Below are 26,437 nucleotides of genomic sequence, written 5' to 3' on the forward strand. Positions count from 1 at the left end.
CTTCAGTGTTACACATACAAGATTTTCTCTAGACCCTTGTGCTGAGAAGCGTAGTGTTAATTCTTTGGTATTCTAGAATTTCAGTACAGTAACCAGTGCAGATCCTCAGGAAAAGTTTAATTAGAGAATAAGTCCAGATTTATGGAAGTTTTTGGATTGCACTATAAGTAAAGTTATGAATATTGAGAGACATACTGGTAAGCTGTATTAAATACCAAGAAAAAACAAGTATTAAAAGCATAGGAGGCTAAATAGTAGACATGTTCCATTATCTACCAGGGACTGATTAATCTAGGTTTGCTTGCTTTAGTGACTCTCTGCTGATGACACTGTGTTCCATTGCAGACAATATTTTACATTCTTCCCCGCCTTGCGGAACTGGCTGAGGATGAATGGATCTCCCTCTCTAAATTTGACAGATTCACTGACATTCCTTTGCCAGCAGCATTTCAGTGGTGCCATTCCCGAACAGAACTTCGTGATCTGAAACCAAGTGACTGGTCTCAGCAAGACATGGGTAAAATACAGTCTATATTCATTTTAGTTATTTGTATGGAGTAGCTGTGTACATCTGTATTCAGTCTGACTTCTGGTTTTCAGCTGAAGCAAACTTGCATCTATGTGAGCAGAACATGTCCCATAAGATAACAGATGATGATGAATGGTATCTCCAGTATTACCATTTGGATTATCTTCTTTATTGAAGCACTAGTTTCTCTCACACTTGCATATCCATATGAGCATACAACTTGTTGTTATAGGTTCACATTTGGCTGAAACAGACAGCCAGACAGAGTGGACTGATGTTCAGAAGAAGATTATACCCTGGAAGAACAGCACTCCTAGCTTAGACTTGGAAACAGCATTTCAGGATCGTGCTATTAAACTTGGCAAATCAAACAGCAGATTGATTGTGGTGGCTTCACTTATTGATAAACCAACCAATTTAGGAGGTAAGGTTGATTGCACATTGTTTCAAATTTTTATTTTAGACCTTGGAGAACACTTAGAGAATAGAAGTTAATTTCATTCTATGTTGATAATTAGAAAATTATTTAAGTACTGCTCAGAAGAATAGATCATTATCCTGAAAGAAACTGGTAGGCAAAGAAAATCCGACCCACTTCAGAGAAAGGAGACTTCTACAGTTACATTTTAAGGAAAAAAAAAAAGAAGTACTTACATGTAGCATGCATTAATTAAGTAGAATTTTGCTGTAAATCATGGTAGTTTCTTGCAAATTCTGTATTTGCTACAGTTGGGTTTTTCAACTGTGTGTGCAATTAAAGAAAATTATTTGCTTTTTCATTTTTTTTCTGTAACAATTAAACCAAGTCTTGTAAACCTACAAGATTCTCATGTCTGTTGGACAGCAGTGTCCCATTTCCCAATTAAGACTGCCTTCATGAAGTGCTAGCTGTGACATAATAAATCCTGCAAATACTTTATTGCCATTTGATGTTGATGTTTGATGTTAGCAGTTTCAGTAACTGCAGTGAGTGCTGTCTGCATTGTAATGCTGTTATGTGTCATCCTCTTCCATTTAACAGGTACTGGGTTTAAAGCTTAAGCTTGTGTGTGGATGTGTCAAATTATCCATCCTTGCTAAGGCTTGGACACTTAACTCCTTACTTTGTATAATTAGTATTGTAAAAGTATGTTGTCAGACACAGTGCTTTTCTAATTTTTATATTTCTGCTAAATTACAAAACACTTTTTGCTGTAATTTGTATGGAACAAGGTGTGGCTTGGAAGACCTGAAACTAATTAAAATAGATAACTAAAGTAGCCATTCTCTTCTGCATTCATTGTCATTTTCACTTGGTGTTCTGGCTTGGTGTTTATTTTCTACACAAAAATCACTTTGTCTTGTTTTTATAGGTTTATGTCGTACAAGTGAAATATTTGGGGCATCTGCACTAGTTGTTGGCAGTCTTCATTATATACAGGATAAGCAGTTTCAGCATCTGAGTGTTTCTGCAGAGCAGTGGCTCCCCCTTGTCGAGGTGAATGGAAACATTTTAATAGCTAAAAATTGTACTCAAAATCTTCAGTTCATCAGATCCATAGTTCAGAGCCTTACATTTTTTTTACCTTGAAAAAAATACGGTTTTGTTTAATGGGAGTTCCTGCTGTTATCTCTGACACTTAATCTTGTATGTTTTGGGTCAACCTTACAAAAAAGAATTTAGAAAATACTTGCAATTTCTTACTGCTGTGATAAATAGATTATGTGAGCTGTCATTGTTACATCTTTCTTCATGGTATTGGTGGGGGTATTTTGTGCCACTAACTTTTTGTGCTACTGCTGAAGAGCTTTTAAAATGTTAAGCTATGTATATGGACAGAGTCTTTGGGGATGAAAGTCATTAATCTTAAAAAGTGTCCAAGTAAGTTGGTTTTTCTTTACATTAATTTCAGAAGTTTACAAAAGGTAATATTTATATATTTTATATTTCTACTTTTAATGCACAGGTAAAACCATCTCAGCTTGTTGATTATTTACAGCAGAAAAAAACAGAAGGCTACACTATTATTGGTGTGGAGCAAACAGCTAAAAGTTTTGATCTTACAGAATATTGCTTCCCAGAGAAATCACTATTATTGCTGGGGTAAGAGCACACAGTTTTGTAAACCTACCTCTTGCAGTCCATCCCTTTCTCTAATCAGTTTGGTCACAAGAAAACTAAGCGACACCGGTAAAGGTGATTCTGGAATAGGAAATGATCATGGAAGGAGCAGTCCTTGGCTTTGTGTGCTAGACCACTAAGTATTGCTATCTACTGAATGACCCTTCTCATATTTAATAACCCATCACCTTAATAAACATTTTAATGATGGGTGAAGGTAGCAACAGCATAGGTTGTATTTTTCAGGGAGTGCTAAAGACACCATCTATTCAGTTTAGTTGTGTGGGGCCCTGTCTGTGTGGGCTGTGGTGAGCTCAGCGAGGAGGACGGAGGCTGCGTTTGCCCTGCTGAGCTTGGTGAGGAGGGCTGGAGCAGACTGAGTGTGCATGGCTGGGAGGTGATTTAAAAGTTCAGGATGAGGCACAAGATGAAGTAGCAAGTTTTTGCAGTACAAGCAGAGCATGGGACAAATTCAGAGAAAAGCAGTTATCAGTTTCTATAAGCAGACAAGCCTCAGATGTGATACAAAGGTGGGGGGAAGGCTACTTAAAGAAATCTGCTGTAAAGCACACACAAGTGAGAAAGCTCCTGGCATTGCAGGGCTCCTAAGTGACACCAGGAAGAAGGGCCTGGCTATCCTCTTAGGGCAAAATTTTTTTCCAAATTTTTAATATGTAGCTTGTCTTCAGAATGGAGTGCTCATAATCACTTTCTTCACTTTCGATTAAAAACAAAGAGTTTAAATTACCAGTAAACTTCAGTATCCTCTGGTGTGCTCAGTATTGACACTCCTTTGTGCCAAGACCTGAATGTAAAGTGGGCAGTTGAGCTTTCCTGCTGTGCCAGCAGCTTCATACCATGGTGATTTGACTATATATGGAACTTAAAAACAAAAGCAGAGCGTCTTTATGCTGGGTGCTCAGCTATTGCTGGACCAGTGACCTGAAAATGAGTCTTCCACAGGCTTTTTACATCAAAACTTAAGTCAGCTCTCCCCATGTTTTCTTTGTCACGATTACTGTTTTTAAAAATTTGTTTCTTGTAATCAGTTACCCCGTAGGCAGATATGCCATTTGCAAGAGGTGTTTGGATGCTGTTTTGACATTTGTATTTTTTGCTTTCTGGAATACACATGCCCTCTCTCAGATGCAAGTTACTGTTTCTTCTTTACTAGAAATGAACATGAAGGAATCCCAGCCAACCTGATTCACCATCTGGATGTCTGTGTGGAAATTCCTCAGCAGGGCATTATCCGGTCACTCAACGTTCATGTGAGCGGAGCTCTGCTGATCTGGGAGTACACAAGACAACAAGTGATCAAGCGAAAACAACAACAATAACTGCCCAGAGTCTCGTGCCTTATTGTACAGCTGGATGGCTTCCTACGGTGCTACGATGTGGAATTCTGAATAGATGAGATACAAACTCAGGGTGAACGAGGATTCTTTACTTTGCATGTTCTGTTCTCTGTAGTGTTCAGAGTGACTTTTAAATGCCTTAATACTTTACCTCCTTAAATTGTTGCATTGGAAATAAATACTATTTATATTGCATGTGATGTGTGCGTGTTTTTTCTGCTGAACACCAGCACAGTACTGTGAACAATCTCAAATTAAAAACACAGGATTTTTACTGCAGTTGTGGTGACTGTGCTTGAAATTGAAGTCGTGCTTTTAACCATAGTATTAAATTATTTCAGCACCTAGATATACGAGGTTATATGATTTTTGGAAAGTAACTCCACTTCCATAATTGCATGCAATGCTGCTCCTTCTTTAAATGCCTTCTACAGTCACATTTATAAATGCCGCTATAAAACAGTCTATACCTTTAAATAATCTTAATTCTACAAAAGGCTATAATGTGAGAATTGTGATAAATAACTGGACATACTTCTAGTAGAGCTACTGACTGAAAACCTATGACCAGTGTAAAAATTCCCGTTGCTTATAAAAAATGAGCAGTCTCCAAACAGAGAGTTACATATCATAGGCACAGGATCCTTTAGGTCTTCTAATGACCACTATTGTATAAATTATTATCTGACTTAAACTGTATTTTAAAATACTTTGAAATACTTGGTAAACGACAAATACAAATTTCATTATACAACCCACTGCTTTCGACAAGAAAGGCAAGTTGGAATGGACTTTTTTAATTTAGGAAAAAGGTTTCATTTTCTCTTTAGAATATGTACATAGCAGTATTAAATAATCATTTACTGCTGTGAAGCCGTTTTACTAGTTATACATTCAAACCCTTAAATTTGTGAACAGCCCTGCACCATATTTCTTTGACTTAAACTCATCAAAAAGCCATCCATGACCCCTTTTTTAGCAGACATGTGAGATCTGGCAACAAGAAGAGCAGTCTGCATTTCAGGGAGACTGCTACATTACCAGTTCTTGCACTCAAGCAGCTTCTGTTGCTTTCTCTGGCTTCTTCCTTCTATAGTTACTCTCACTTGATTTGAGAGCAGAGTTCCTAAGACTTTCCAGCAGCTTCTGGAGGATGATATCCTTCTGTTTCAAGCTTCTTTTTATATTTTAAAAAGTCTCTTCTTTTGTCAAAGTGTTTAACCTGTTTAAAAAGAGAAACTATGTTCATTTGAAGAAACTAGCAAGAGGAAGGGGCTTTGTGTAAACAGTCTTTGACCACTGAACTTAAGGAGGATTTAATGCATTAGTTAGGAGTTCCTTCTGTTCAAGACTAAATGAGTGGTGTGTTTAGTTTTTGGGGGGTTCTTTACTGTTTTGAAAATGAACTTTAGTTTTTTGAAGTTCACCACCCTGCTACTTCATTAAGATCTTGTATGCTTTTCTCTTTTTAGTGCTCTGAACAACAATTCCTTGTAGTGCAAAGGTAAGTCCAGCAGCTTTTCTGTGGTATCACAGCCTATGTAACCTCTGAGTTCAGCATCTAGAACCACTGATGTGCACAGTGCAAAGCCCTGCAGCTGATACCATCATACCTAGACATAACAAACAGCAGAACTGCACTGGTCAAAGTGTCAGTGCAGCAGCTGTGAAGGTACTTAGGCTTTTAAAATTATTTAAGTCTACTACCTGCAACAGGAACTGTTCAGGCCCTCAACTACCATTGCTGCCAAAGGGCAGTGGCTATTAAAAAAGAATTAAAGCTTGAGCTCGGGAAACTAAAAAACACAACATGAATGGATTACGTTGCAGGCAGGTGCCTTACTGTGGAATTACACTGCAGGAAAAAAAGGTATTTTTATGCATCAGGTATCAGATGCCAGTCTTAAAATGCTAGGCACTGCAGAGCCTGTGTGGTAGTTTCCTTCTGTACTGGCCTTTAAACAGGAATTTCTGGGTACTTCTACAACCTTCCACAACTTGCTTTTAAAATTACAACAATTACCCTGTGTGTTTATCTGGAACTTTGAGACAGTATTTTCCTTTCTCTTTGTACTATACCCTTAACACAGCTTTACTTCGCTCCCAGGCCAGTCAGGGGTGCGCTCAGGAGCCGTCCTTTCCCGGCCAGCCAGAAGCGCGCAAACCAAGCTACGCCTGACATTTCGGCAAGCTCCGGGCTGCCGAGCTCCAGGCTGCCGAGCTCCAGGCTGTTCACTGCAGAAGCCGGAGCTGCCATCCCCGGGCAGCAGCTGCATCCCGCCGGGGCTGCGCACGGTGCTCACCCACTGCTGCGGGCAGCGCGACTCGAAGGCCCGGCGCAGCTTCTCGCACTTGGCGGCGTCATCCCCGTGGCTGTCCAGGCACTGCCAGAACTCGTCCCGGGCCCCCCAGCACGCCTTCCTCTCCTCCATCGTGGGCGCCGCCATCCCGGCTGCCGCCCCGAAGTTGCACGGCCGCAGGGACAGCCCGCACGGCGCCGCTCCCGCCCGCTCCCCGCCCGCCAAGGTCGCGCTCCGGAAGCGATCCCGGCCCTTTCCCGGCGTGTCCCGCCCCGCCGCCTGTCCCGCCCCGCGGTGCCGGCACAAACCTGCCGGGGCTGCCGCAGTCTCCCGCCCGCAGCGTTCCCCCGATCCCGTCCCCGTCTGGGCTGCTGTAGCCTCTCGGTGGCAGGAGATATTCGGAAGTATCAGTTGCCTGGTGTGCTTTTCTGTACTTAAGTTTCTTTCCGGTATCGTTCTCTGTTCTTCTCGTGAGTTCCGTGCAGTGCCTCCGTGGAGTGTCTTTTCGAAGAAACGAAATATCTCTGCTTTCCTTTTTGACGCATAAGAAAGCTGGATAAAATCACGGTGTAAAATGTTTGTGGCCGGGAGTAGTTTCCACGTGGTATTCATGAAGCCCTAGGAGTTGGAACGCGAGTTCAGTAATGCTGAGCAATGGCACCTGGTCTGAGCTACTTCAGGCTTTGTTAATTTAATGAATTAGGGGAAAAAATATCTGAAAGCACTTACAGCGCTGTAAATTTGCCGCACTTTAAATGGCGTGACAGTAAGGTAGTGACTGGGTGGAAGGCTGATAAAGATAGCATGCACATATAATGCATCTTTGACAGTTTTCCTTGCGGCAGGGTTCCTCCTGGGAGCTGGTACATTGATTTCATTCACTATGCACAAACCACTCTAGAAAGGTTTCTTGGAACGGACTGTGTCATGGTGAAAGAAAAATGTACCCGTAGCCATGGTTGTAAAAGAGCAAGAGAAGCCTGGGGGCAGCCAGGTGGTGACTGCAGTCTACAGCCCTGGTAGAGAGCATCCAGAGGCACGCTCATTTTCATCATTCCATCTGGGACTTGGCATTTCCTGCATGCCGAAGAATTGGCCGTCTCCTTTCATGCATCAATTCCACCTGGAATGTGGACCAGTTTTGCACTTTTGAAAGCTATGGCACATGTTCCTGTAGTAACACACTGCAGTTTCGGGAAAGGTGACATTTTGGCAGCTGGGAAGAGCCTAACACTAACAGCTGCTGAGCCCTTGGCAGCTCTCAGATGGCCGGGCAGCTTTATAGGCTGTTTTTCCCGTCAGCTCCCAGAATGTCCGGCAGCTTTCCCGGGAGTTTGCTGTAGCTGATGCTCTGCCCGGGGTGTGAGGCCGCTCAGCAGCCTGTTCGGGGGTGGATGTAGCTGTCACCTACCCTGAGCTGGCTTTTTTCCTCAGCACCTGGTAATAATCATTGTGGCTGGCGGTGCTGGGCATCCTTTCCTGGTTCCCCTTGCAGGTGGCTCACTCATTGTGGTACATGAAAGCTATTTTACGAGAGGGCCAAAGATTTGCACTTCTTCAGCAGAGCCCCCTCGTAAACCCGACAGATCTGGAGGGGATTTTGTTTGTTGAAATGCTCGACCATTCCTTTGGAAGGGACACTCTTTTGGAGCAATGTGAATGTGATTGCTGCTGTACACTGTGTGGTGTGTAACACTTGTCCGTGTTCAGTGCCCTGCCTATTTGTCTTCTGTCTGCTACAATATGATAGGTAAGAGATGGAAATACAGTCATATAGTTTTCATAATAGAACAAGGGGTTTAAGGTGAGTTTAAGTTACTGCAAAAATAGAATTTCAGTTGGTTTTATGTTGCAAAGAATTAATGTAGAAGTAAATTTGTATTGTAGCTTACTTAGGACCTTTTTGCACTCCTAATAATAGGAGATGCCAGTTGTGTTTTAGATTTCAAAATTTATGATGTGTGTAAAGTTGTTTAGTTACTGCATTTATGAAACAGAGGGGATAATGTGATTATATATAATTAATCACAAAGCCCAGATAGCACATCTGGGATATTGGGTATAAATCGTTTATTCTTTAATGACCCGTAACCCGAAAAGTACTCACTGGAGACAATTGTAAATAACTCTTATGTAATGGATATTAAGGAAATTTAGTGATATGGTTTTACAAAGTGCATGACAAACATACACAGATTGAGATAATAAATTTTTAATGGCAATATTTCCATTTGGTTAAATTGCTGTCTATAAGGGGATGGAGGTTTTTTGTTGTTAGTTGGCCAGTTCTAAGTATTTATCTTAAGTCTTTTATTTTGGGAAATGTGCCCCTGGAGTAATGAATGGGATATTTATGGTATTAAGCAGAGGGTAATGTTCTAGAAAGATGAGAGAAAAAATTCCAGATTTGTTAGGTGTGCTGGTTGCCACATTTGAAGCCTTTGAATTACATTTCCATTTAGTAGTTAGTGAGATCGATGTTAAAGAAATAGATGCCAGTTTCCCACTGAAACTCTTGCCAGCAATGTGTTAAAGTGAATAATGTGGTGTTTATACAGTGGTTCAGCTCTCAAGCTCTTTTATGCCTGTTCTTGCTAATTGGGATAGGGCATTTTGTGTTCATTGCCTTCCAGTTAATGCCTAACAGCTCACTCCTCACCTACAGCCTTACTAACCCCGTATTTAATTGAAATTTGCCCAGCAGATTCTTCATTTGTAACTATAATGATTTCTCCTTTTACTTTGGAAGCAATTAGCATGTTATAGGCATCCCCATAACCAACAATAGAAGCAATCCTTGATGTACTGTAGCTGTGTGTTTATACCAGGGCTTCAGTTAATTAGTTTTCTTTCATTGAAATATTCTGATGTATGATCCTTATCCATGACAGATTTTCAGGAACTAAATAAAAAAATTAGTTATTTAAGCAATATAGCCCTTTGTCTAACTATTTATTTTGCTGGAATTAATAAAGAAATCTTACCTGAGGTGGCCTGGGGCATTTTCTTTTGCTGTGGAATAGCAAGTTTTTTGTTTTTGTTTTTGTTAGTTTTTTTTTTTTTAACTAAAAAATACATAGTTCAAGAGAACCATATATTAAGATTCTTTCCCTCCTTCCCACCTTTCTTCTTAAATGTCTGTTAAGGATATAACTCTGACTCCTTTGACCATAAAGTGTTCCTTGCTATGCTTGGTGAAAGAAAATAATTATAAAAAAGCAAAATCTTTACAATGATTAATTGTGCTAGGTTTTATTATTAAAAAGGAGTAAATTAAGCAAAGAAGCCTCATGAACTGCAAACAGTAATCTTAGACTGGAAACATTTAAGAAGCGTATACTGTACTTTCTATGGCCTTATACAAAGCACTTCATTATTTCATAAAGACTTCACTCTGCGTTTTACTTTTGTGAATTTTTTTTTAACAATATCATGCCTAAACTTCAGATGAGTTAGCAAAATTTAGGTTTATGTATGAATAAAGAAGGAGGAGTGTATGAGCAAAAAGAAAACTGTGGCTTTTGTTGCATGATTTTAGCAGATCAGTTCTCAGAAGATGTGAATTATCATGTGGGTTTGCTTGTTTGTTTTTTAGCTGTTGAGATTCTTTAGTGTTGGGATTCTTAACTCCATTTCTTCAGAAGACTCTCTTACTGGGTTTTGTGGAGTGCCAGTGTGATGTGACCACAGAGGATGCAGGACACTGGGGGAGGGACAGAGGTGGAGGCACTGTCCCAGCTTTCTGTGCAGCTCCGTGTGTACCAGAGGTAGGCTGCGTGCATTCATCAGGTAGCCCCAGAGGGGATTTGGCTGGGAAAGATGAGCCATCTGTGCAGGCTGGTATGGAGACAGAGGGGAAGGAATAGAATGGTTGTTCTTCACCTTTTCCAGGCCTGTGTTTGGTGGTTTGAAGCCTGCTGAGCAAAGGCTTGTCTTATCTTCGTGGCCTGTCATGGGCTTCAGTGTAGTACTCTGTGGAGTGTGGTCTGAAAATCTCTAGGTACCTTGAGGAGTAGTGATTATGGTGAAGAAAAAGCCCAAAAACTAGAGGTTTTGGATTATTTTAGGGTGATGAAGTAATTTACATTATTTGTAGGCACTTGTTTTTAATGCCAGAATTATATTCTTGTTCAATTGTTAGAAAGGAAGAAAACAGAAAAAGGAGTATTTTGGGAAAAGCAGGCAATGGTGAGAAGACTGACTAATTCTCACTCTTCTATTGGATCCTGCTTAGCAATTCTCCAAGCTGACCAAGAATGAGACAAGTTTGCTTTGAAGCAATGTTGATGCTCAGCTTTTTCCACGAAAGCTAGATGGGAAACTGGAAATCTGCCTGTTCTACAAGCAGACTTCAGTTTTCAAAGCTATGTAGCTAGAAGATGAAAACTCATCTTTGGAGTTTAACTGAATGTCTTCAAATTTCTGTGACATGTTATGTACTAAAGAAAGGAAGTGGTTCCTAGTTCTCTCTAAGATTGAAGCATATCCTAAATTTTTTTATAAAATACCCATTTGCATTCATGCATTCAGGTATTATATTTACTAACTCATCAGCTGACACCAATTACCTTATGTGCACTATAAACCTTGTCTGCAATGTAGGTGTACTGGGCCAGATGGGATTGCTTGCACATGCACAATGGCAGCATCGTTCTCAAACATGGTTTTTGTTGCCAAGATCAATATCAATTTTCTTAGTAGCCCAGTTAGCAAGTGGCATGCCTTTGTCCAAATGCAAAATCAGACAATGAAAAAATGATGCTTTCTTGTACGAGTCAGGAAGGCATTTAAAATGTAAAATTGGCCAAAAATCCCCAGGAAACCATTGTGCAGCTTACTCTGCTTTCTAGACTGCAGTCATTAAAGACTTGGTGGCTTCAGAAGCCAAAGGGGCAGTGACACCTATTGCTGGGAGACTGGAAAGCTACATTCACTGACCCATAATATATGCTTGTAGCCAGGAAAGACAAGTTCACATTTTTTAAGCATTTACAAATCCTGCTGCTTGGAACTCACAGGAATACAGGTCTTAATTCAAGAATTTTCTAAGTGTCTGGGTCAGTCGTGGGTATGTGCAAGAACCAGCACATACAAGAAGCTGGAGTGTAAATATTCTGTGGAAGGTAGGCAAGAAAGCTCTCCCTTACGGAAAAACAAAATGTTGCTGAAGTCTCAGTCTCTCAGTTGTCGTATCCTTTTCATGTTAAAAAGAGTCTGATGAATGGATGACTTTCTGTAGACTTGTTTTGGCTCTTTTTTTTTGAGATAATTGGAAACACTACACTTAGATTTTTGAAGTGTTGGTAATGATGCTTCTTAACAAAGAAATGAAGCTACTGTGGATAAAAGGACATTTTCTTGTGCCTTAAAAATTGAGAAGTGAGGCAGGAAATAACAGGAAAAATTATTGCTGTTCAAAATGAGAGAGATTACCAAAGGAGCTGTCCTGAGGCCAGTCTTCTTGGTCACTGATTGGTCAAATGATTGGTCAAGAAAACCCTTTACTGATAACACTTTTTTACTGATTGAAGAGACCAACACTGAGAGGGGATCTGTCACTGTCATGCAGCCAAACAGCAAAATAGCTTGTTGATTGCTGTTGTTCCCAATCAATGCACTGATGGCTATCTTGAGGTGTTAGGGGGACTGAATCTAGAAGAGGAGGGAAACCTGTGGATAAAGAGCTGGAAAATTCTCAGGGATCATCTGCTTCAGCAGCAGGATTAAAGAACTGTCTCTGGGTCATTGTAGAAAAATTGCATATGACTCCTAAGTACATTGCTAATATGAGCTTCATAACCTCCCTTGTTTAAGCCTTTTCCAGAATTGTAACTCTGCTTAGGAGTTCCACTCTTCACTTCTGAGAGGTTGTTTGCATACTAGTATATCTGTAAAGTACATGGATAGATACTAGTTGCCACCTTCTTTAAAATGATCTTGTGCATAAATGAAGACCCCCCCCCCAAACAGAGTTTCAGGTAGAAAAGTATAAGGTTTATTATTTTCAGAAACATTAATTTGAGCTACTAGTCCTGTCCTTAAGTCTTAGATTTCCCTTAGAATATTTTTAGGCTACAGGTCATAATAAGATCCTTATGATCTTTTTTTTTTCTTACTTCCTTTTTAATGTTCAGGCCTTCTGCATAAGGTTCAGATTATTATGGAAATGCCCTAGAACATGTCAGCTAAAGAAGAGAGTCTAATTGCTTCTAATTATCATGAGGTAATTAAACTCATCCATCAAAATCCATTTCTGAAGGCAGTTTCTGCAGAGAGCGCTTGGATGAGGACTGGACTGTGGAAGAAGCTTCTCATCCTTGGCCTTCACCAAGGAATAACTCAGGTTTGGAGGCCTGGAAGGCTCCATCCTTCCTGCAGTACGAGTGGGGGACCTGGAGCTGAACTTGCTGTAGTTCGTGGCTTTACAGCATGTGCAGACTCCGTTTCTTCAAACTGGAGTCATTGCAATGAGCAGGTGGGCATCTTGCCCTGGAAGGTGCTTCACAAGAGGCATTTATTTCTTATTCTGTCATCAGCCCTCCTGTGCTTCTGCTTCACGTGAGCTGCATGATCTCTGGCTGCTTTTCTTTCCCCCTTCCTGGAAGAAATGCCCAGTCCCAGGCTGCTGTCTGAGCCCACACAGCCAAGGCAAGGTGGCTGGTGCTATTCCTAGGGCTTCTCAAGGGCTGGAGAATCGACATCCTTCTCAGTAAAGAGGAGAGTGTTTCCATGTGTTTCAGTTGTGCCCATTTGTGAGTTTATTTGGAATATGATCCAGAGCTATGCAAATCCATCTAGGCTTTCATGTTCATTCACTGCACAGGGAAACCTTCACTTCTCTGTTTGTTTTTGGGCCTGCAGACAGCATAGCAGGCACGTTTTTGACCAGAAATTGTGTCAGCCTGGTCATGTTCCTTCCCTGTAGGGCGAAGATACAGTATCTTTAGTAACTCTGGCCAGCTCAATATTGCGCTCGTTTTGTCTTAAACCACTCTGGAGAGCTGGGGATGAGAGATTTGTTCCTGAGTTCATAGGAAACATCAATTAAGCCCCAGAATTTGGTGATCTATAGGTCCTGCTAGTCTAGCCTGAGCTGCCAAAGCAGTTAAGCTACATACTGGTTTCAGTATATTTTGTTCATCTGTTGCTTACTGTGGTTGGATTTCTGCCCTTCATGGCTGTTTTCTGAAGACTACTGATATGAATACGGCCATTCTAGACAGAAGATCAGGAAAAGCTTTTTAAAATAAGCTCATCTCTGATCCATGTGCTGATAAATGGATCATTCAGTCACTGTGGAGAGTTGCAATAAAAAAGTATTATAAAGGTAGCAGCAGGAGGCAACAGGACAAGGAGAAAAGCACACAAGGCAGGAGGAGGACTGCTGTGCCTTCTCACTGCTGTATTCTGCAGCAGTGAAATCCAGCAGCTGCAATGAGGTCTGGTGATGCTATTTGCTTTTCTGAGATTTTTTTTCTCAATTTGCTGTTATAACAAGCCCACTGGACACTCTGAGGCCTAAGCTGGGGCAGACAGTTGCCAGTCCAGATCAGCCCTTGGACAAGGGTGCACACTTGTGGCTGGCAATGCTCTGTCAGGGCAGGAGATGCACAATGATGATGCAGGAGACAGCTTCAGGGACACCTGAAGAAGCCTCATGCTAGAGGGACCTGCACTGCTGCCTGAGGGGGAGGTTCAAGGTGGCCAATGGTGGGCTAAAAGTGCTAATTCCAGGCTTGTGTGGCTCTGTGCTGCAGAGCAGGTACTGCAGGTACAGAGCTGGTCCTGGCCCTGCAGGGCAGTGCGGGGTCTGACTCACAGACTGCTGCAGGGATTGCACACAATGCTTTGGCCTCTGAGGGCAGGCAGGAGAGTCTGCCACAGCCCAGCCCTCCTCTCCAAGGCACTGCATTTGTCCTGGGCATCCTTTCACAGTCTCAGATCAGGACTTCAATCCTGCCTTCACCTGCAGGATGGCCCAGTTACATCTAATGCCTTCTCAGAGGGGTTTGCTCTGGCTTGTCCTTCTGGTGAAAGCCAACAACTCCAGGTTTTTTCATTCCTCAGCTTCAGACCTGTGATGCTTTGGCACTTAAGAGATATGCACATGTACCACATGGACATGTTGCATTCTTGTTCCCCTAATCACATCCTGGACTTCCCTGTCTGGAAGGTTTTTCTACCCAGTGGCTTACTGTCAAGTCAGGTGTTTATACTTAGGGCAAGGTGTTGACTGAGGAAATGTCGGGCATTTCATCAGGTTAACATGGCTAGCTCTGAATTGCTTCATGTGGGGTGATCTAGTTTGCACAGTTCCCACTCAGAAGAGACATGGTTCATGAAGTGCTGTTTCAAGTCCCAGCCCTTGCATGTGTTTAGCCTGTCCTCAGGAGGGATGAGCCAACAGAAGCAATGACTTAGTTGCATTTAGTAAATGACAGTTTTACTAATGCTGCTATCCATTCTGGTGCATAAATTCCCCCACAATCCATACTGAATGCTTAAAAACCTGCTTCCCTTTTGTTTAAAAACACACGTTAGTTGCAGTTTTTAAAAGGGCATTTGGAGCCTTTTGAATACTTCCAGACTGCATCAAACATACAACAAAATGAAGTGTGGAGATCACAGAAGATGCCACTTTCTGGGACTATGGAAAATGAAAGAACTGCTTATATATTCTTCTCTGGCTCAGAGAGGCTTGGGGAGGATGACATCCTCAAGGATGACAAAATTATTTGGCTGAAGATGGAATAAACTTGAATCTGGGAGTTTTGAGGTCAAGTATCTATGTGTGCCCTTCAATGCAATTATTGGAGATGTACCTGTGCTCCTGTCTTGTGTCTTTACCCTCCTCTTCCCAAAAAAATAGATATAAAATTCAGGGGTGTAATCTCTGTTAGCAAGTCTTTAATGTCTGGTTGTCAAGCAGAATGGTGGGGACAAGCCTACAGCCTGGACTGGAGACTGGTTATTAATGTACAAATTCATGTCCCACACACAGCCCTAAGTACCTGTTAGCATATGCACCTATGGCTGCTCACTGATGCATTCAAAGATCAATTTTTCCTTTGGTCTGCTTCTGCTGGATGTCTGTTTCCTGACTGATGCCTAACAGCATCCCTCTAGATGGCTTTGTCCAGGGAGTGTAGAGCAGTCTTTGCTGTCTTGGACAGATGGGCTAGCAGTGCCGTGAGATGCAGCCTCGGTTGCTTTGATGATCGTGTCTCTCCCTTCTGATCACTTTGGCCAAATACTACCCACAGGAGAACTGCCATAAAGGTTCAATCAAGAGAAGGAAAAGGATAGCACTGACTGAGGCTGAGTTTAAAATCTTTTATTATTTAGCTTTGCCAAACAGATAATGGAATCTGAAGGTGATTTGCTAAAATGTTTTGAAGTGGATGCCACCCCTGCCTGAGACAAAGAGGACCTCAGTGGCAGCAGGGACCTTAGGCTATGGCAGCAGTTCAAAAGAACACTTTTAATTTTGTATGCAACAATGTAAACTTCAAAAATAGTAAACTATAACCTTTCCCCCCCCCTTTTTACATAGCATGTGATCTATCACAGATAGAAATTTAATGGCGAACCAAAATCGCATAAGTAAACATCCTGGTGCTTACAAGTTTCATAAAAAGTGTTACATTTGATGTAAATATCTTACATTTTTAACTCTTAACACTCACAATTATGGAGTAAAAGCAACTGGTGATTCACCCCCTTAGTCCATGCTCTCAGACTGTACATCAGCAACCACGCTCTTGCCAGCCCCTTGGATCATTTTCCGTCAGATTGTCCCACACGTGACCAAGATTTCCCCTTCCTCACATTGGCATTAATCAAGCGCAGCTCCACACAGGGGTAAAACCTGTGAAGTGAGAAGAGAACCAGGTCTCCTGCGCTCGAACTTGCAGTGCCCTGGGCCCCACGCTCCCGCAGAAGCCACGGCGTGCATGGGAGGCACGTCCTGGTGTTGGTGGGAATTTGGGGTCCTTTGGGGCCACAAACCTGAGCCCTGCCTTTGCAAGTGCCTCGCAGCAGGACCTGGTTCTGCGTGGATAACGACAAGAGTTCTGTAGAAGGCACTGGTTTTCTCTTGCATGATTTTAAACGTGGACTACAGTCATTTGCAGAATAAGGAGATTTGGACTCTAGACTGCTTTCTCTCTATGCTTTAGTGCAAGCATTTTTTGCGCTTGAATTTTCCCTGTTTGCAGCGCAACATGCGCTCATCTACATAGAGTGATTTCTAAATCTTCCTTCCACTCTTCCCCCCATCTTCCCGTCCCCAAAAAGATTCCCTTTTTTTTTGCTCCTTGAAAACTTTCAAAGTACAGCTCTGGTCAAAAATAAACATGTGATGTAGCATAGCATTTGTTTCTTTTAAATCACAGTGTGCAATGCATCATTCAGTATCTAATGTTCAAAATGTCTGCCCTGCTTTTCATGAAAGTCATTCTTTAAAATAACCTATGCAAATATATTTTGACTATATATTACATTCATTTAAAAAGAGAAGAGAGGTTCTTGGTTTGCAGTTTTTTTCAGTGTACTACTTAAGTGAAAGGTCAGATGTGAAAAAAGAACAAGCAAACTGGACATGCCAAGACTTGATGCTTTAGATGGTGATCATATCAAAACTGTACAGGTATGTACACCATGTTGGACAGGTGTGCTTCTTCCCAAGAAAAGACCTTTGCATCATCATATATAACGTTAACCACAAAGTTTTGGTAAAAAGAGCATTTAATGAGCAAAGGATGACATGGAAGGGCGAGTTCTCCGGCTTTTATTAGGCAGTCCTGAAGCAATGTCTCCATTCCCTTCAGGAATTTCTTCCTTCTTCCGGACTTTGAGACGTGTGAGGAGCTTTATTACCCAGACGTCCCATTCCTCTGGCAAGAGCAACAGGAGGAAGCCCAGGCCAATAATGATGATGGCAATTACTCGGACACTGTTGAAGACAATTTCACTTGTGTAGTGATCAACAACTGTGTGGGACATTGAACAGGTGTTATTACATGGGAAAGGGCATTAGGATAGTATCCCCTTCCCTCCCCTTCACCTCCCCAGCTCTGAGGACTGGCTGTGCCAGGAGAACATGACCATGGAGACAATGATGGCAAGGGCACTATTTCCTGTTGGTTGAGCACATAGCAGGGTTTGCTCACCAACAGCACAGGAACTCCTGCTGAGGTGCAGGGACTCAGAGAAAGGGGCATTTCCATTTCCCTTCCCTGCACAGCACCTCCTGATTGCAGATTTTTCTTGTCCCCCTGAGTGCCCTGTGAAGTAAGAAACCCTTCCCAGGCTGAGCCATCCATGCACTCTGGAGGGATCACACCTTTTGGTAGCCAAATCTGCCAGAGCAGTGCCCAGCTCTGTGTGCACTTAGTGAGCATGAAGCTGGCAGCTGCCACCTGCACGGTGGCACCAGCTGAGCGTGCTGGGTTTGGGAGCTGCTTTAGGTTGGGAGTGCCTGCACTCCCCTGCCCAGCCCTCTCAGCCTCTGCAGTCTCTTGGCTTTCACTAAATTTCAGAAGAACTGTCAGAGAAATGTACCAGGCCTTGTCCAAAATTGAAATTGTCTGGTGTTCTTGATAAACACCCGCAGTGTTATTTACCAAGGCAAGCAGAGTTACTATTACATATCTGCTCTAAAATGTAAGCAATTATATTTGTCTGAATTTAATGTTAAGCCTGCCTTGAAGACATCATTAAGAACTGATTTCTGCTTTATCCATGGGTTTTTATTCCAGCCCAGAGAAGAATGTCTTCAAATCTACTTTGTTTTTCAGTATGCAGGCTTCTTCAGACAGTAATTTAAAAAACAATTTTAGGGATTATGAATATTCATGTAATATTATACCATACATATTTCATGCATAAAGAATAATTTTTTAATCAGTGTTATCTCTGTAAGTCTTTGAGAGAAGGTGCAAAGCATGTTTAATAAATCTATTTTCTTTTAGCCTTGCATATTTGAAAGGCCAGAGATTTAATGTATTAATTAAGACGTGAAAGACAAAAAATCTTACCTGCATTCACTGGGACACTCAATACAATTCCAAGAGAAATCAAGGTGGGGTAGGTAATAGCAATCCCAAAATTTAGTAGAATATTGAATGCTGATGAAGGAAAGAAAAATGTCTTTTAGTACAATGAAATTAGGCAGAAAGAATGTCACTTTAAACTCTTATGCTTTATTACTTTATTTGTTGTTCAAATAAAGCGTACATCAGCTTCTGTTGTTTTCCCTGAAGATACCAGAGGACAAAGTTCTGTCTGCTGCATGTTCACCTGCCTGAGACAGTGCTGTTTCTGGGGAGCTCTGTATCCCTCTGGAGTCCAGTGGCAGGATCAGGGTGGCTTTTGGGTACAGCCTGTCTCTCAGCATCATATCCCGTAATTCCTACTCTTTATACTGATCCAGTGATCCCCCTGGCCCTGCTGAAAGACTTAACACTCTTCATCTGGGAGAGTTCAGCTGAACAGGAGCTTCTGTCTGGGTGCTTTTTTGTAGAAAAGCTGCCTCCAGTTGCAGGTGGAAGATGCTATAAATCTAACCCTCTTCCAGGCAGGAACTTACTAAATATAATTTCATACAATGAAATTATACTATCATTACTATGGAATGATTATAATATCACTCCATTGTAATACCATACACAGTTTGTGAGGTGTTTCATGACAAATTAATAATTGCTTTGGATCAAATTCACCCTTGTTTTAAGGTGATCAGCTTTAGCAGAGCCTTGCCAATACTGAGCTTGTTGGGAGCTGGAGCTTTGACTGTCTTCTAGAAGTACCCATGTATTACACATGCCAGGGATTGCTTGCCAAGTTCTGCACCACTTTCTTACAGCCAACTTCCTCTGAGTCCACTGATAAGTAACCTGGAGCTATTTCTGGAGTTGTGATTGTTCAGGGTAAAAGAAGCTGGCACTCAAGACAGGGGTAGATAAAAGGTATTTAATGTGGAAATTAATATTTTAGGAGAGGGGATTCCATCATCCAATGTAGGGACCAACTGTGGCAGCAAGTCAACACATCTGGTTTAACAATGGACAACATAATTTTTCTGGTAACCTTTAAAACTTAGCATCCCTCCCCTCTGGGCTCCTTTGGTGACACAGCAGTGGCAGCAGAAGAGAGGATTGCTACCTATCAAAATTTCCAACACTGTGCAATATTAAATTTTCAAAAGTTTCCTCCTCTTTAGGAGTAGTGATTACTCCTCTTTAGGAGTAGCAATCAGCTACTACTGCAGGCAGCAGAGGCACTGGAGTCTGGCCTTGACAGGCCTGGCCTAACCTCCTTGCAGTGGGGATGCTGATGAGCCCCAGGTAACGTTCTCCCAGCAGGGCTACTTCCATCACAGCCTGGGCAAGTGTTACCTGTCTCTGTCACACAGAGTTCATGAGTAGGAGTTAGAACAAGCTTTACCATTTAGTTCCACAGTCCCTTCTAAAGAGAGACACTGTGTTTTGGTGTGGTAATAACAACAGAAACGAGGTTAAAATTGGCCCTAGAAATGGGCCCTCTCATAGTATCTCAAGTTAATTAAGTTGAGAAGGGAAAACAGCTCCAGTACAGGAGAGGCTTACAGTTTCCACCAGTGGCCAGTTTCTGGCACCCTCCTCCATCCCCAGCAGTGTGAGAGCCCCCCCATCTACTCACTCAATAAGAGAATTGAAAATCCGCAGAGGTTCCCCCAAGGAATGATGTCAAAAGAGCTCCAGTACTCCACTTTGGTAAAATAAAGGATGACAGGAATACAGGTAACGAAGAGGACGTTGAAGACAGCTAACACAGACAGGAATAAGGCAGCTTCTCCAAATTTAGCACTGCCCAAAAGAAGTTTGAATAAAACCTAAAAGAGGAAAATACATGGGTTTAACTCTCTTGCACCACCCTCCCTGGAAGGCTGGTGTTCTGTTCTGGCACCTGTGCAGTGATGCTTGCCAGATACGTGGGATGGCTGCTTGTGGAACTGTGGTGAGCAGCTTGTGTGGCCCAGCCTTCACCCTCCTGAAACCCCCTGGAACACAGGCAGGGGCAGCTGCCAACTCAGCCCATGCAGAAAGGGGATTCAGCACCTTTATCTGTTCATGACCTGAAAGGAAAGATCACTAACCATAACTTAGACCCTTCAACCCTAGCTTAGATCCTTCAGTCTTCTTTCTGCACCTCCAGGTAATTTGACATTAAGAAGGCTGTGAAGCAGGGCATGGGGAGGAGACAAAGCAATCTAGATCAAGAATCTCCCTGCATGAGACATCACTGGTCCAGGCCTTTGGCTGCCTCCTGAGAAGTGCTGTGGTGGTGGGCAGGCACAGTCCATGCTGACTGGCTGTCCTTCCACCTCCTCCCTGGGAACTCATCTCCAGGAGGCAGATAGCAGAGCAGCAGCTCCACAGCCCAGAGTGCAGATGCAGCCTGGGCAATGAGACTGCAGGGAGTCATTTAAAAGTTTTCGTTTGTTAGTGGGAGAGGAAAAAAAGACAGTAGAAATGAAGGATGTGAGCAGCCCATCTGTGGCTGGGGACTGCCATATATATGTAAAAGACAGGTCTTATCTGGAGCCTGCATCGGTTTTCACCACAGAGCTGCAGAGATTCTGTTGGATACCATGGTCTGGGAACAGTTTTCCCCTGCTACTGGCTGGAGACGAGAACAGCCAATGGACTGTGACTTAGTGGTTTGTGCTGCACTGGCAGTCCCCTTCACCAGTGTCAGTTCTCTCCTTTGCCTACACAGAGCAGGCAAGTGTGCAGGACTGCCATGCTAGCAGGGCTCTGCCCACTCCCACCCTCCCATCACTGGCCAGTGCAGCTGTGTTGCTGCTCTGCAATATGGAGCAAAATGTCCTGAAAGCCACTTACTCCTCATTTGCCACCTGAGGATGGTGTGTTGTGTTGCCCCCAGCAGGGCCACCTCAGCTTATCCTCCTACCCCAGATATGCAGTGGCTCTGCTGCACGTGGTGAGATCTGTCTGCCTGTAGATCTGCCTGCTCCTTTGGCACACACAACTCATGGGAACTGAGCCAGACTGTGGAAAGCAAGAGCAGAGTGGCAGCAGCAGTGGCAGCAGCATGTGTTGCACAACAAGCTGCAGAGCTTCATCTGTCCTGGCATGCACACCACACTGCAGAATAACACCCTGCTGGCACTGCCACCACCACCCTCCTGTGCACGGGCTCTGGTGGAGCAGCCCTGAGATTCCCATGCCCAGAAAGAGTAGCAGTGCCATGGAAAAGGGAACACAGCTAGGCTCTAGTCTTTAATTTTTTCTGGTTTGGTGGGCCATGTCTCTGGTCCTGCAAGGAAAGGCTCTATTAGAGCAATAAGCTGTATGAAACTTCATGACCTTCCTAATGTAAGATACTGTCTGATCTGAAAAAGTGAGCAAAAATCATCACAGCACTGCACTGAGGGGTACAGGCAGATGCTTCTCAGTTTAGCAAGTTTCCCTGGACTGCTCTTGTTAGGGCTGTAGGGCTCTCCTGGCCAGTTCCTGTTGGATGACGGGTACAGTGCAATTCATTAGATCAGATGAAGCTGTCTACTCCTTCTCCTAATCTACATATCCGAGTCAGGGTGGGCAAACCACGCTCTACAAATGCTTATTCCTCACTGTGGACTGTGACTGAGCACTATGAGCAGCACAGAGGCAAGTGCTCAGAAGTGTGTCAGGCTGAGTGAAATGTCTCTGCTCAGCAGAGAAGGCTGCATCTTACACATAGTGCAGCTTATCCAGCTGCTCAGGATGAGGTCTTGATTCATAGGCACCTGCTTTGCATTTTAAGGATGTGATTGCTTCCATGATAAGCAATGCTTTAAGACCAACACAGGCTACATATGTTACTGAAGGAGGGATGGCAAGTGGAGGTATCAAAGTGACTCAAAGAAGCTAAATATCTGCAAGGTGCTTCCAGAATGAGTGCTTGAATCCAGAATCTATGGAAAAGTGGCCTCATTCTTCATGAAGGTGGGACATCTGTAAATCCTCCCCCGGTGGAGGAGCACTGGAGAAGACTATTCCAAGGAAATAGGCGTTTTTATCCTAAGAGAGAGCAGACATCAAAGCAAGCGAACACCTGAATACAGTGCTGCAGAGCCAGTGTGTTCATGGCAGAGCTCTCAAAGAACGGCACATGGCACTGAACTGCGCAGAGGTTTGCAAGTAAGACAGGAACAGCCAAAAATGAGTGACAAGGGTGACAGGGGGAAAGAGCCAGGTGTGCTTACCTTGTAGAGAGCAGACATTGAGGCAGAGCCCACCACCAGGGCTATCCCAATAACAGAGTGGCTGTGGAACCCATCGGCGTACGTCATCATAACTATCCCTGCAATAGCAAATATAGCAGCCACGATCTGGTTGGAGACAAAGAAAGAAAGCAAGAAAGTGTTACTAGACAGCCCCCACGATGGAGAAACAGGCAGCCAGATTTACATGCGAGTGCAGTACTTCTGCATCATCTGCTTATGTAGAAAATAGTAGCAAGCCTGGGCCAACACCCAGGGAGAAGATGCTGCCTTCCCTCGTGGTTTCCCTGGCTGCAGGGAAGCTGCAGACAGAGCTGCAAAGGAGTGGCTGCTCCGGGCGTGTGCTGGACTGCAGGGCTCAGTGCCTCCGACTGAGCTGAAGTGGGGATTTAATCTCTGTCACTGAGCTTGCCCATCAGTGGGTCCCTGCAGCCTGTGCATGACAATAATACACAAGTATCAATTCCCTGGAGCTTGAGAAAAGGCTTCAAGTCCTGTTGAAGTTTTGGAGGGAAAAGCTTATAGAAATAAACAGGGGAATACAATTCATGCAACTGCTTTCCAGTCTAGATGAGTAGAGAGAGAGTAGGAGGAGGTTTTTTTCCAGCCAGCTATGCACACTGCAATGCCTGAGGGGTGTCTCCCAAACAGAAGAAACATTCACAAAGGCAGGGGACGCACTGCCCCGATTTACCAGGGTGTGCAAGGAACCCTGGCTTCTCTGGGACTCTCCTGCCAGATACCTTCAGCCTCCCAGGGTGTTTATTCTGGGGTGAACAGGGCTTTCTGTATGCTCATGTTTCCTGGCTCTGCAGGGCTGTGAGGGTTGCCCTGCTTACACCACATGCCTTTTGGCTGCACACTCAAGGTGATGCCTCCAAGATGACTGAGATAGTTTATTTTGATCCACAGATGGGTAAGTGCCAGCCAGCTGTACCCTCTCACAGGACCAGACAGGGGGTTTGAGCCCCATCCATGTGTAGGCTGCAGCTGCCTACACATTCGTGAGCCTCCTCTCATCTTTCCTGCTTCCCACCAGAGATACCGGGGCTGCTGTGAAGATGCAGGGGGAAAGTCTGTGTGTCAAGCTCTGCTGCTGCCTTATCAGCAGGATGTGGTGAGGTAGCCTCTTTACCAGCTGCAGGTCCCAACCCCAGCAGCACCAGCAGCCTCTTCCCTGGGCTGAGCTGGAGCTGGTGCCAGGGGACACCCATATACCACATAATCATCCAGCAGATCCTTCCCTCACACTGACATCAACACCTTCTATTTCCCCTAACACAAAAATGGCCAATTTTTGCAAACAAGACTGTATCAATTTCTCCACAGGTATAATGGCAGGGTGGCATAAGGCAGAATACTGATTTATGACTTGATTATGGTGGAGCCCAGTACCAACTGCAAAGGTTGGGTATACACACTGCACATTTGGAGAGGTTTAGATACAGCATCTTGACTTGCAGCCCTGTTGGCATCTGGTCTCTCCATGCACAGCTGTGGGACATAATTTCTAAAGCGAAGTTTTGTGGTGGTGTAACTGGGCCCTATGGTCCAGGACAGGCTTCTTCTTAAGGCAAGGAGAGAGACCCCCACCCCTGCATGGCTCTACAGAAGTGTGGAGCAGTTCTCTCACCAGTGTGCTGGTGCTTGTCAAATAAAAATTTAGACACTCTGTGTGGCTTCAAAAGCACAAGAAAAAAAGGACATTGCATGAGACTAGCATGGTCTCAGGCAGGTGCAGAACAAGGAAAAAGAGATTTGCCTTCATCCAACACATAATTAAGTGAAGGAAAACTTTGCTGTTGCACCCTGTGGATGTGAAAAGTTTACAAGGATAAACTCATGGAAGAAAAAAATTCCATCAATGACTATTAGCTATAGAAACACTGCTTCCATCTCAGGAAGTCCTTGAGCCTCAAATTGTTGGAGGCTGGAAAGTCTCATGAGGAAATATCATTACAGGCTTTTCCTATTTAGACAGATTTTTCTAGGTGTCTACTACAGGCAGCTGTTGCAGGCAGCTGGGGGCAGAGGAACCTTTTCTCTGATTCACTATGGCTCTTGGGAGAGCTGCGAGGTACATGGCTCAGGCTTGGCTGAAAGATGGCAAGTCTGTACCTTCCTTCAACATCACCTGTGTTACAGATGAGTTGACAAAGAGTGGAAGATGCAGCATTCCCTGTAGCATCTTCCAGCCTTCACTGGAGGGCTGAGGAGAACCACAGCTATATTCCAGGCTGTGGCACCCAGCTGGCACCTCCAGTTGTGTGGGTGGAGGAAGCCTGCCTCAACCCCCGCAGGCAGCTGTAATGCCTCTGCACTGGAAACCTGGGAGGTGCATGCATGAACTGCAGAATGAAAAGTCTCCAGCTAACATCAGGAACTGATCAGCTTCAGAGCGCCTCCCAAGAGACTGTGTCTCTACAGTTTGAGATTTGATAGGATATGTATTTCCAAGTCCCACAGGCAGATGTGCGTGTCTGGAGGCACTTGCAGGTGATGGCTCTCTTGGATCCTGAGCTGTTTGATTCACTGTAGCATGGAGGGAAACACCAAAGTCAAAGATCAAAGTAAATAAATGCAGCCTGTAAACAGTTGTGCTGGGGCAGAGGTCCTTGCTTGCCTCTTCCATCAGGCATGTCACAAGTGTCAGATGAGCCTTGGCCTCACTTCACAGTGTCCTGTTGATGTGCAGGGGTGTCCCAGATACGTTCTCTGAAAGCCTTTCTGCCTTTCCATCAAGCGCGTTGTTAGTGGCGGTGACAGGCTGCTCGCACACCACAGTGCCCGCAGATGTCACAGCACTGCAGGGTTTGCAGAGGCAGTGCTTCAGGCACTCACAGCTTCATTATCTGTCTTTGACAGCCCACAGCCCAGCCAGTTGTTCTCTGGGCACAGTGAAGGGCAAGGGGGGAAAGCTCAACTTCATTAGGGAAGATGAAGGCACTTAAAAGTACCTGAACGGCAAGAATGGGAACTTGTAATTGCTCTTACACTTATATTCCTGCTAAATTGTGATTTATGTGCTTAGAGAGCTAGTAGTTGCACTTCTGAAGGCCAAGTAGGATAATTGTACTTGCTTTAACCCCAGTGAGTGGCTGCCTTTCTCACCTTGCCTCTGTCATTAGGCAACAGGGACACTCAAATGTGCAGTCAGAGTTTGCTGTGGCACTTTCCGTCCTGGGGCACTGGTTGGAGTAGGTGTGTGGGAAGGCACTGTCCCCCTTGTAGCCTTGTCTGCCAAATACCCTCTCAAAGGGTGCTTCTAAGAGGGTCTGAAGCTCTGACACAGTGTGACCCCGAGGCACCACGTGCTTTGGGGCTGGGTTGTGTGGTGGCTGCAGCCCCTAGGTCATTCCCAGAGAAGTCCTAGCAGCTCTTTCCTTCTGGCCAGTCCCAGGAAGAAGGCAGTGTATTGAGGTCATCCTGAGGATATCCCCCAGCAGTGACACTCTTTCTGCCTGTTGCTTTTCACATGGGCTGTACAGAAAACAGAGGAAAGAGGGAAGAAAATTATTCTCTCCAAAGATTCCATGCTATGACCTCTGCAGACAGGAGTGCCCCGGCACTCACACTATGCCACACAAATCTGGGTGGTAGAACTGCTCTGCTGCCATATGTCCTTCCAGTCTCCAAGGACAAATGCCTCCTCACTCTCATATTGCCACAAGTCTTAAAAGCAAATAGCCCAGTCTGTCTGCAAACCCCTTCTCCCTGCATCCAGGTCCCTTGCTGGCCTGTCACCTGGGAAGGAGACAACTGTCTTCCTTCTTGGATTCAGGAGATAGCTGGGTTCCTTCTTGGGAAGGTCCCCTTCCACAATCTCACCAGCGCCAGATTCCACAGGGAGGGATGGGAACACACGTCAGGAGTATCACA

General features: G+C 43.9%; 3 protein-coding genes across 4 annotated transcripts in view; 1 reads left to right on the forward strand and 2 right to left on the reverse strand.

Moving 5' to 3' along the window:
* Positions 1-4,183, forward strand: part of TARBP1 (tRNA guanosine 2 -O-methyltransferase TARBP1) — a 31,639-nt gene extending 27,456 nt beyond the window's left edge. Inside the window, exons 26-30 of the mRNA XM_030268268.4 lie at positions 346-517; positions 762-953; positions 1,882-2,006; positions 2,476-2,612; positions 3,805-4,183. Of these exons, the coding sequence (XP_030124128.4) occupies positions 346-517; positions 762-953; positions 1,882-2,006; positions 2,476-2,612; positions 3,805-3,970 (792 nt within the window). The 3' untranslated portion in view covers positions 3,971-4,183. The remainder of the gene's footprint in view (positions 1-345; positions 518-761; positions 954-1,881; positions 2,007-2,475; positions 2,613-3,804) is intronic.
* A 581-nt stretch (positions 4,184-4,764) lies between these two features.
* COA6 (cytochrome c oxidase assembly factor 6) lies at positions 4,765-6,536 on the reverse strand. The gene is made up of 2 exons (XM_002194114.7): positions 6,292-6,536; positions 4,765-5,210 (listed from the first exon to the last, which is right to left on the reverse strand). Exons 1-2 carry the CDS (start codon positions 6,433-6,435, stop codon positions 5,115-5,117), a joined length of 240 nt encoding a protein of 79 aa, XP_002194150.1. The 5' UTR covers positions 6,436-6,536; the 3' UTR covers positions 4,765-5,114.
* A 9,071-nt stretch (positions 6,537-15,607) lies between these two features.
* The window catches only part of SLC35F3 (solute carrier family 35 member F3), a 162,065-nt gene continuing 151,235 nt past the window's right edge, over positions 15,608-26,437 (reverse strand). For both annotated transcript variants that reach the window (XM_030268270.4, XM_030268269.4), the window contains 4 exons: positions 22,541-22,666; positions 19,969-20,161; positions 18,327-18,416; positions 15,608-17,279 (listed from right to left, as the gene is read on the reverse strand). In XM_030268270.4, the coding sequence (XP_030124130.3) occupies positions 17,035-17,279; positions 18,327-18,416; positions 19,969-20,161; positions 22,541-22,666 (654 nt within the window). In that variant the 3' untranslated portion in view covers positions 15,608-17,034. The remainder of the gene's footprint in view (positions 17,280-18,326; positions 18,417-19,968; positions 20,162-22,540; positions 22,667-26,437) is intronic.

The sequence above is a fragment of the Taeniopygia guttata genome, chromosome 3, assembly GCF_048771995.1.
Source record: "Taeniopygia guttata chromosome 3, bTaeGut7.mat, whole genome shotgun sequence".
Lineage (NCBI taxonomy): Eukaryota > Metazoa > Chordata > Aves > Passeriformes > Estrildidae > Taeniopygia > Taeniopygia guttata.

Excerpts from the sequence above, each read along its gene's own strand:
- COA6 (XM_002194114.7), bottom strand. The coding sequence starts at position 6,435 with ATGGCGGCGCCCACGATGGAGGAGAGGAAGGCGTGCTGGGGGGCCCGG. Across the intron at positions 5,211-6,291 it reads CGCGCTGCCCGCAGCAGTGG|GTTAAACACTTTGACAAAAG; the intron begins GTGAGCACCGTG and ends CTTTTTAAACAG.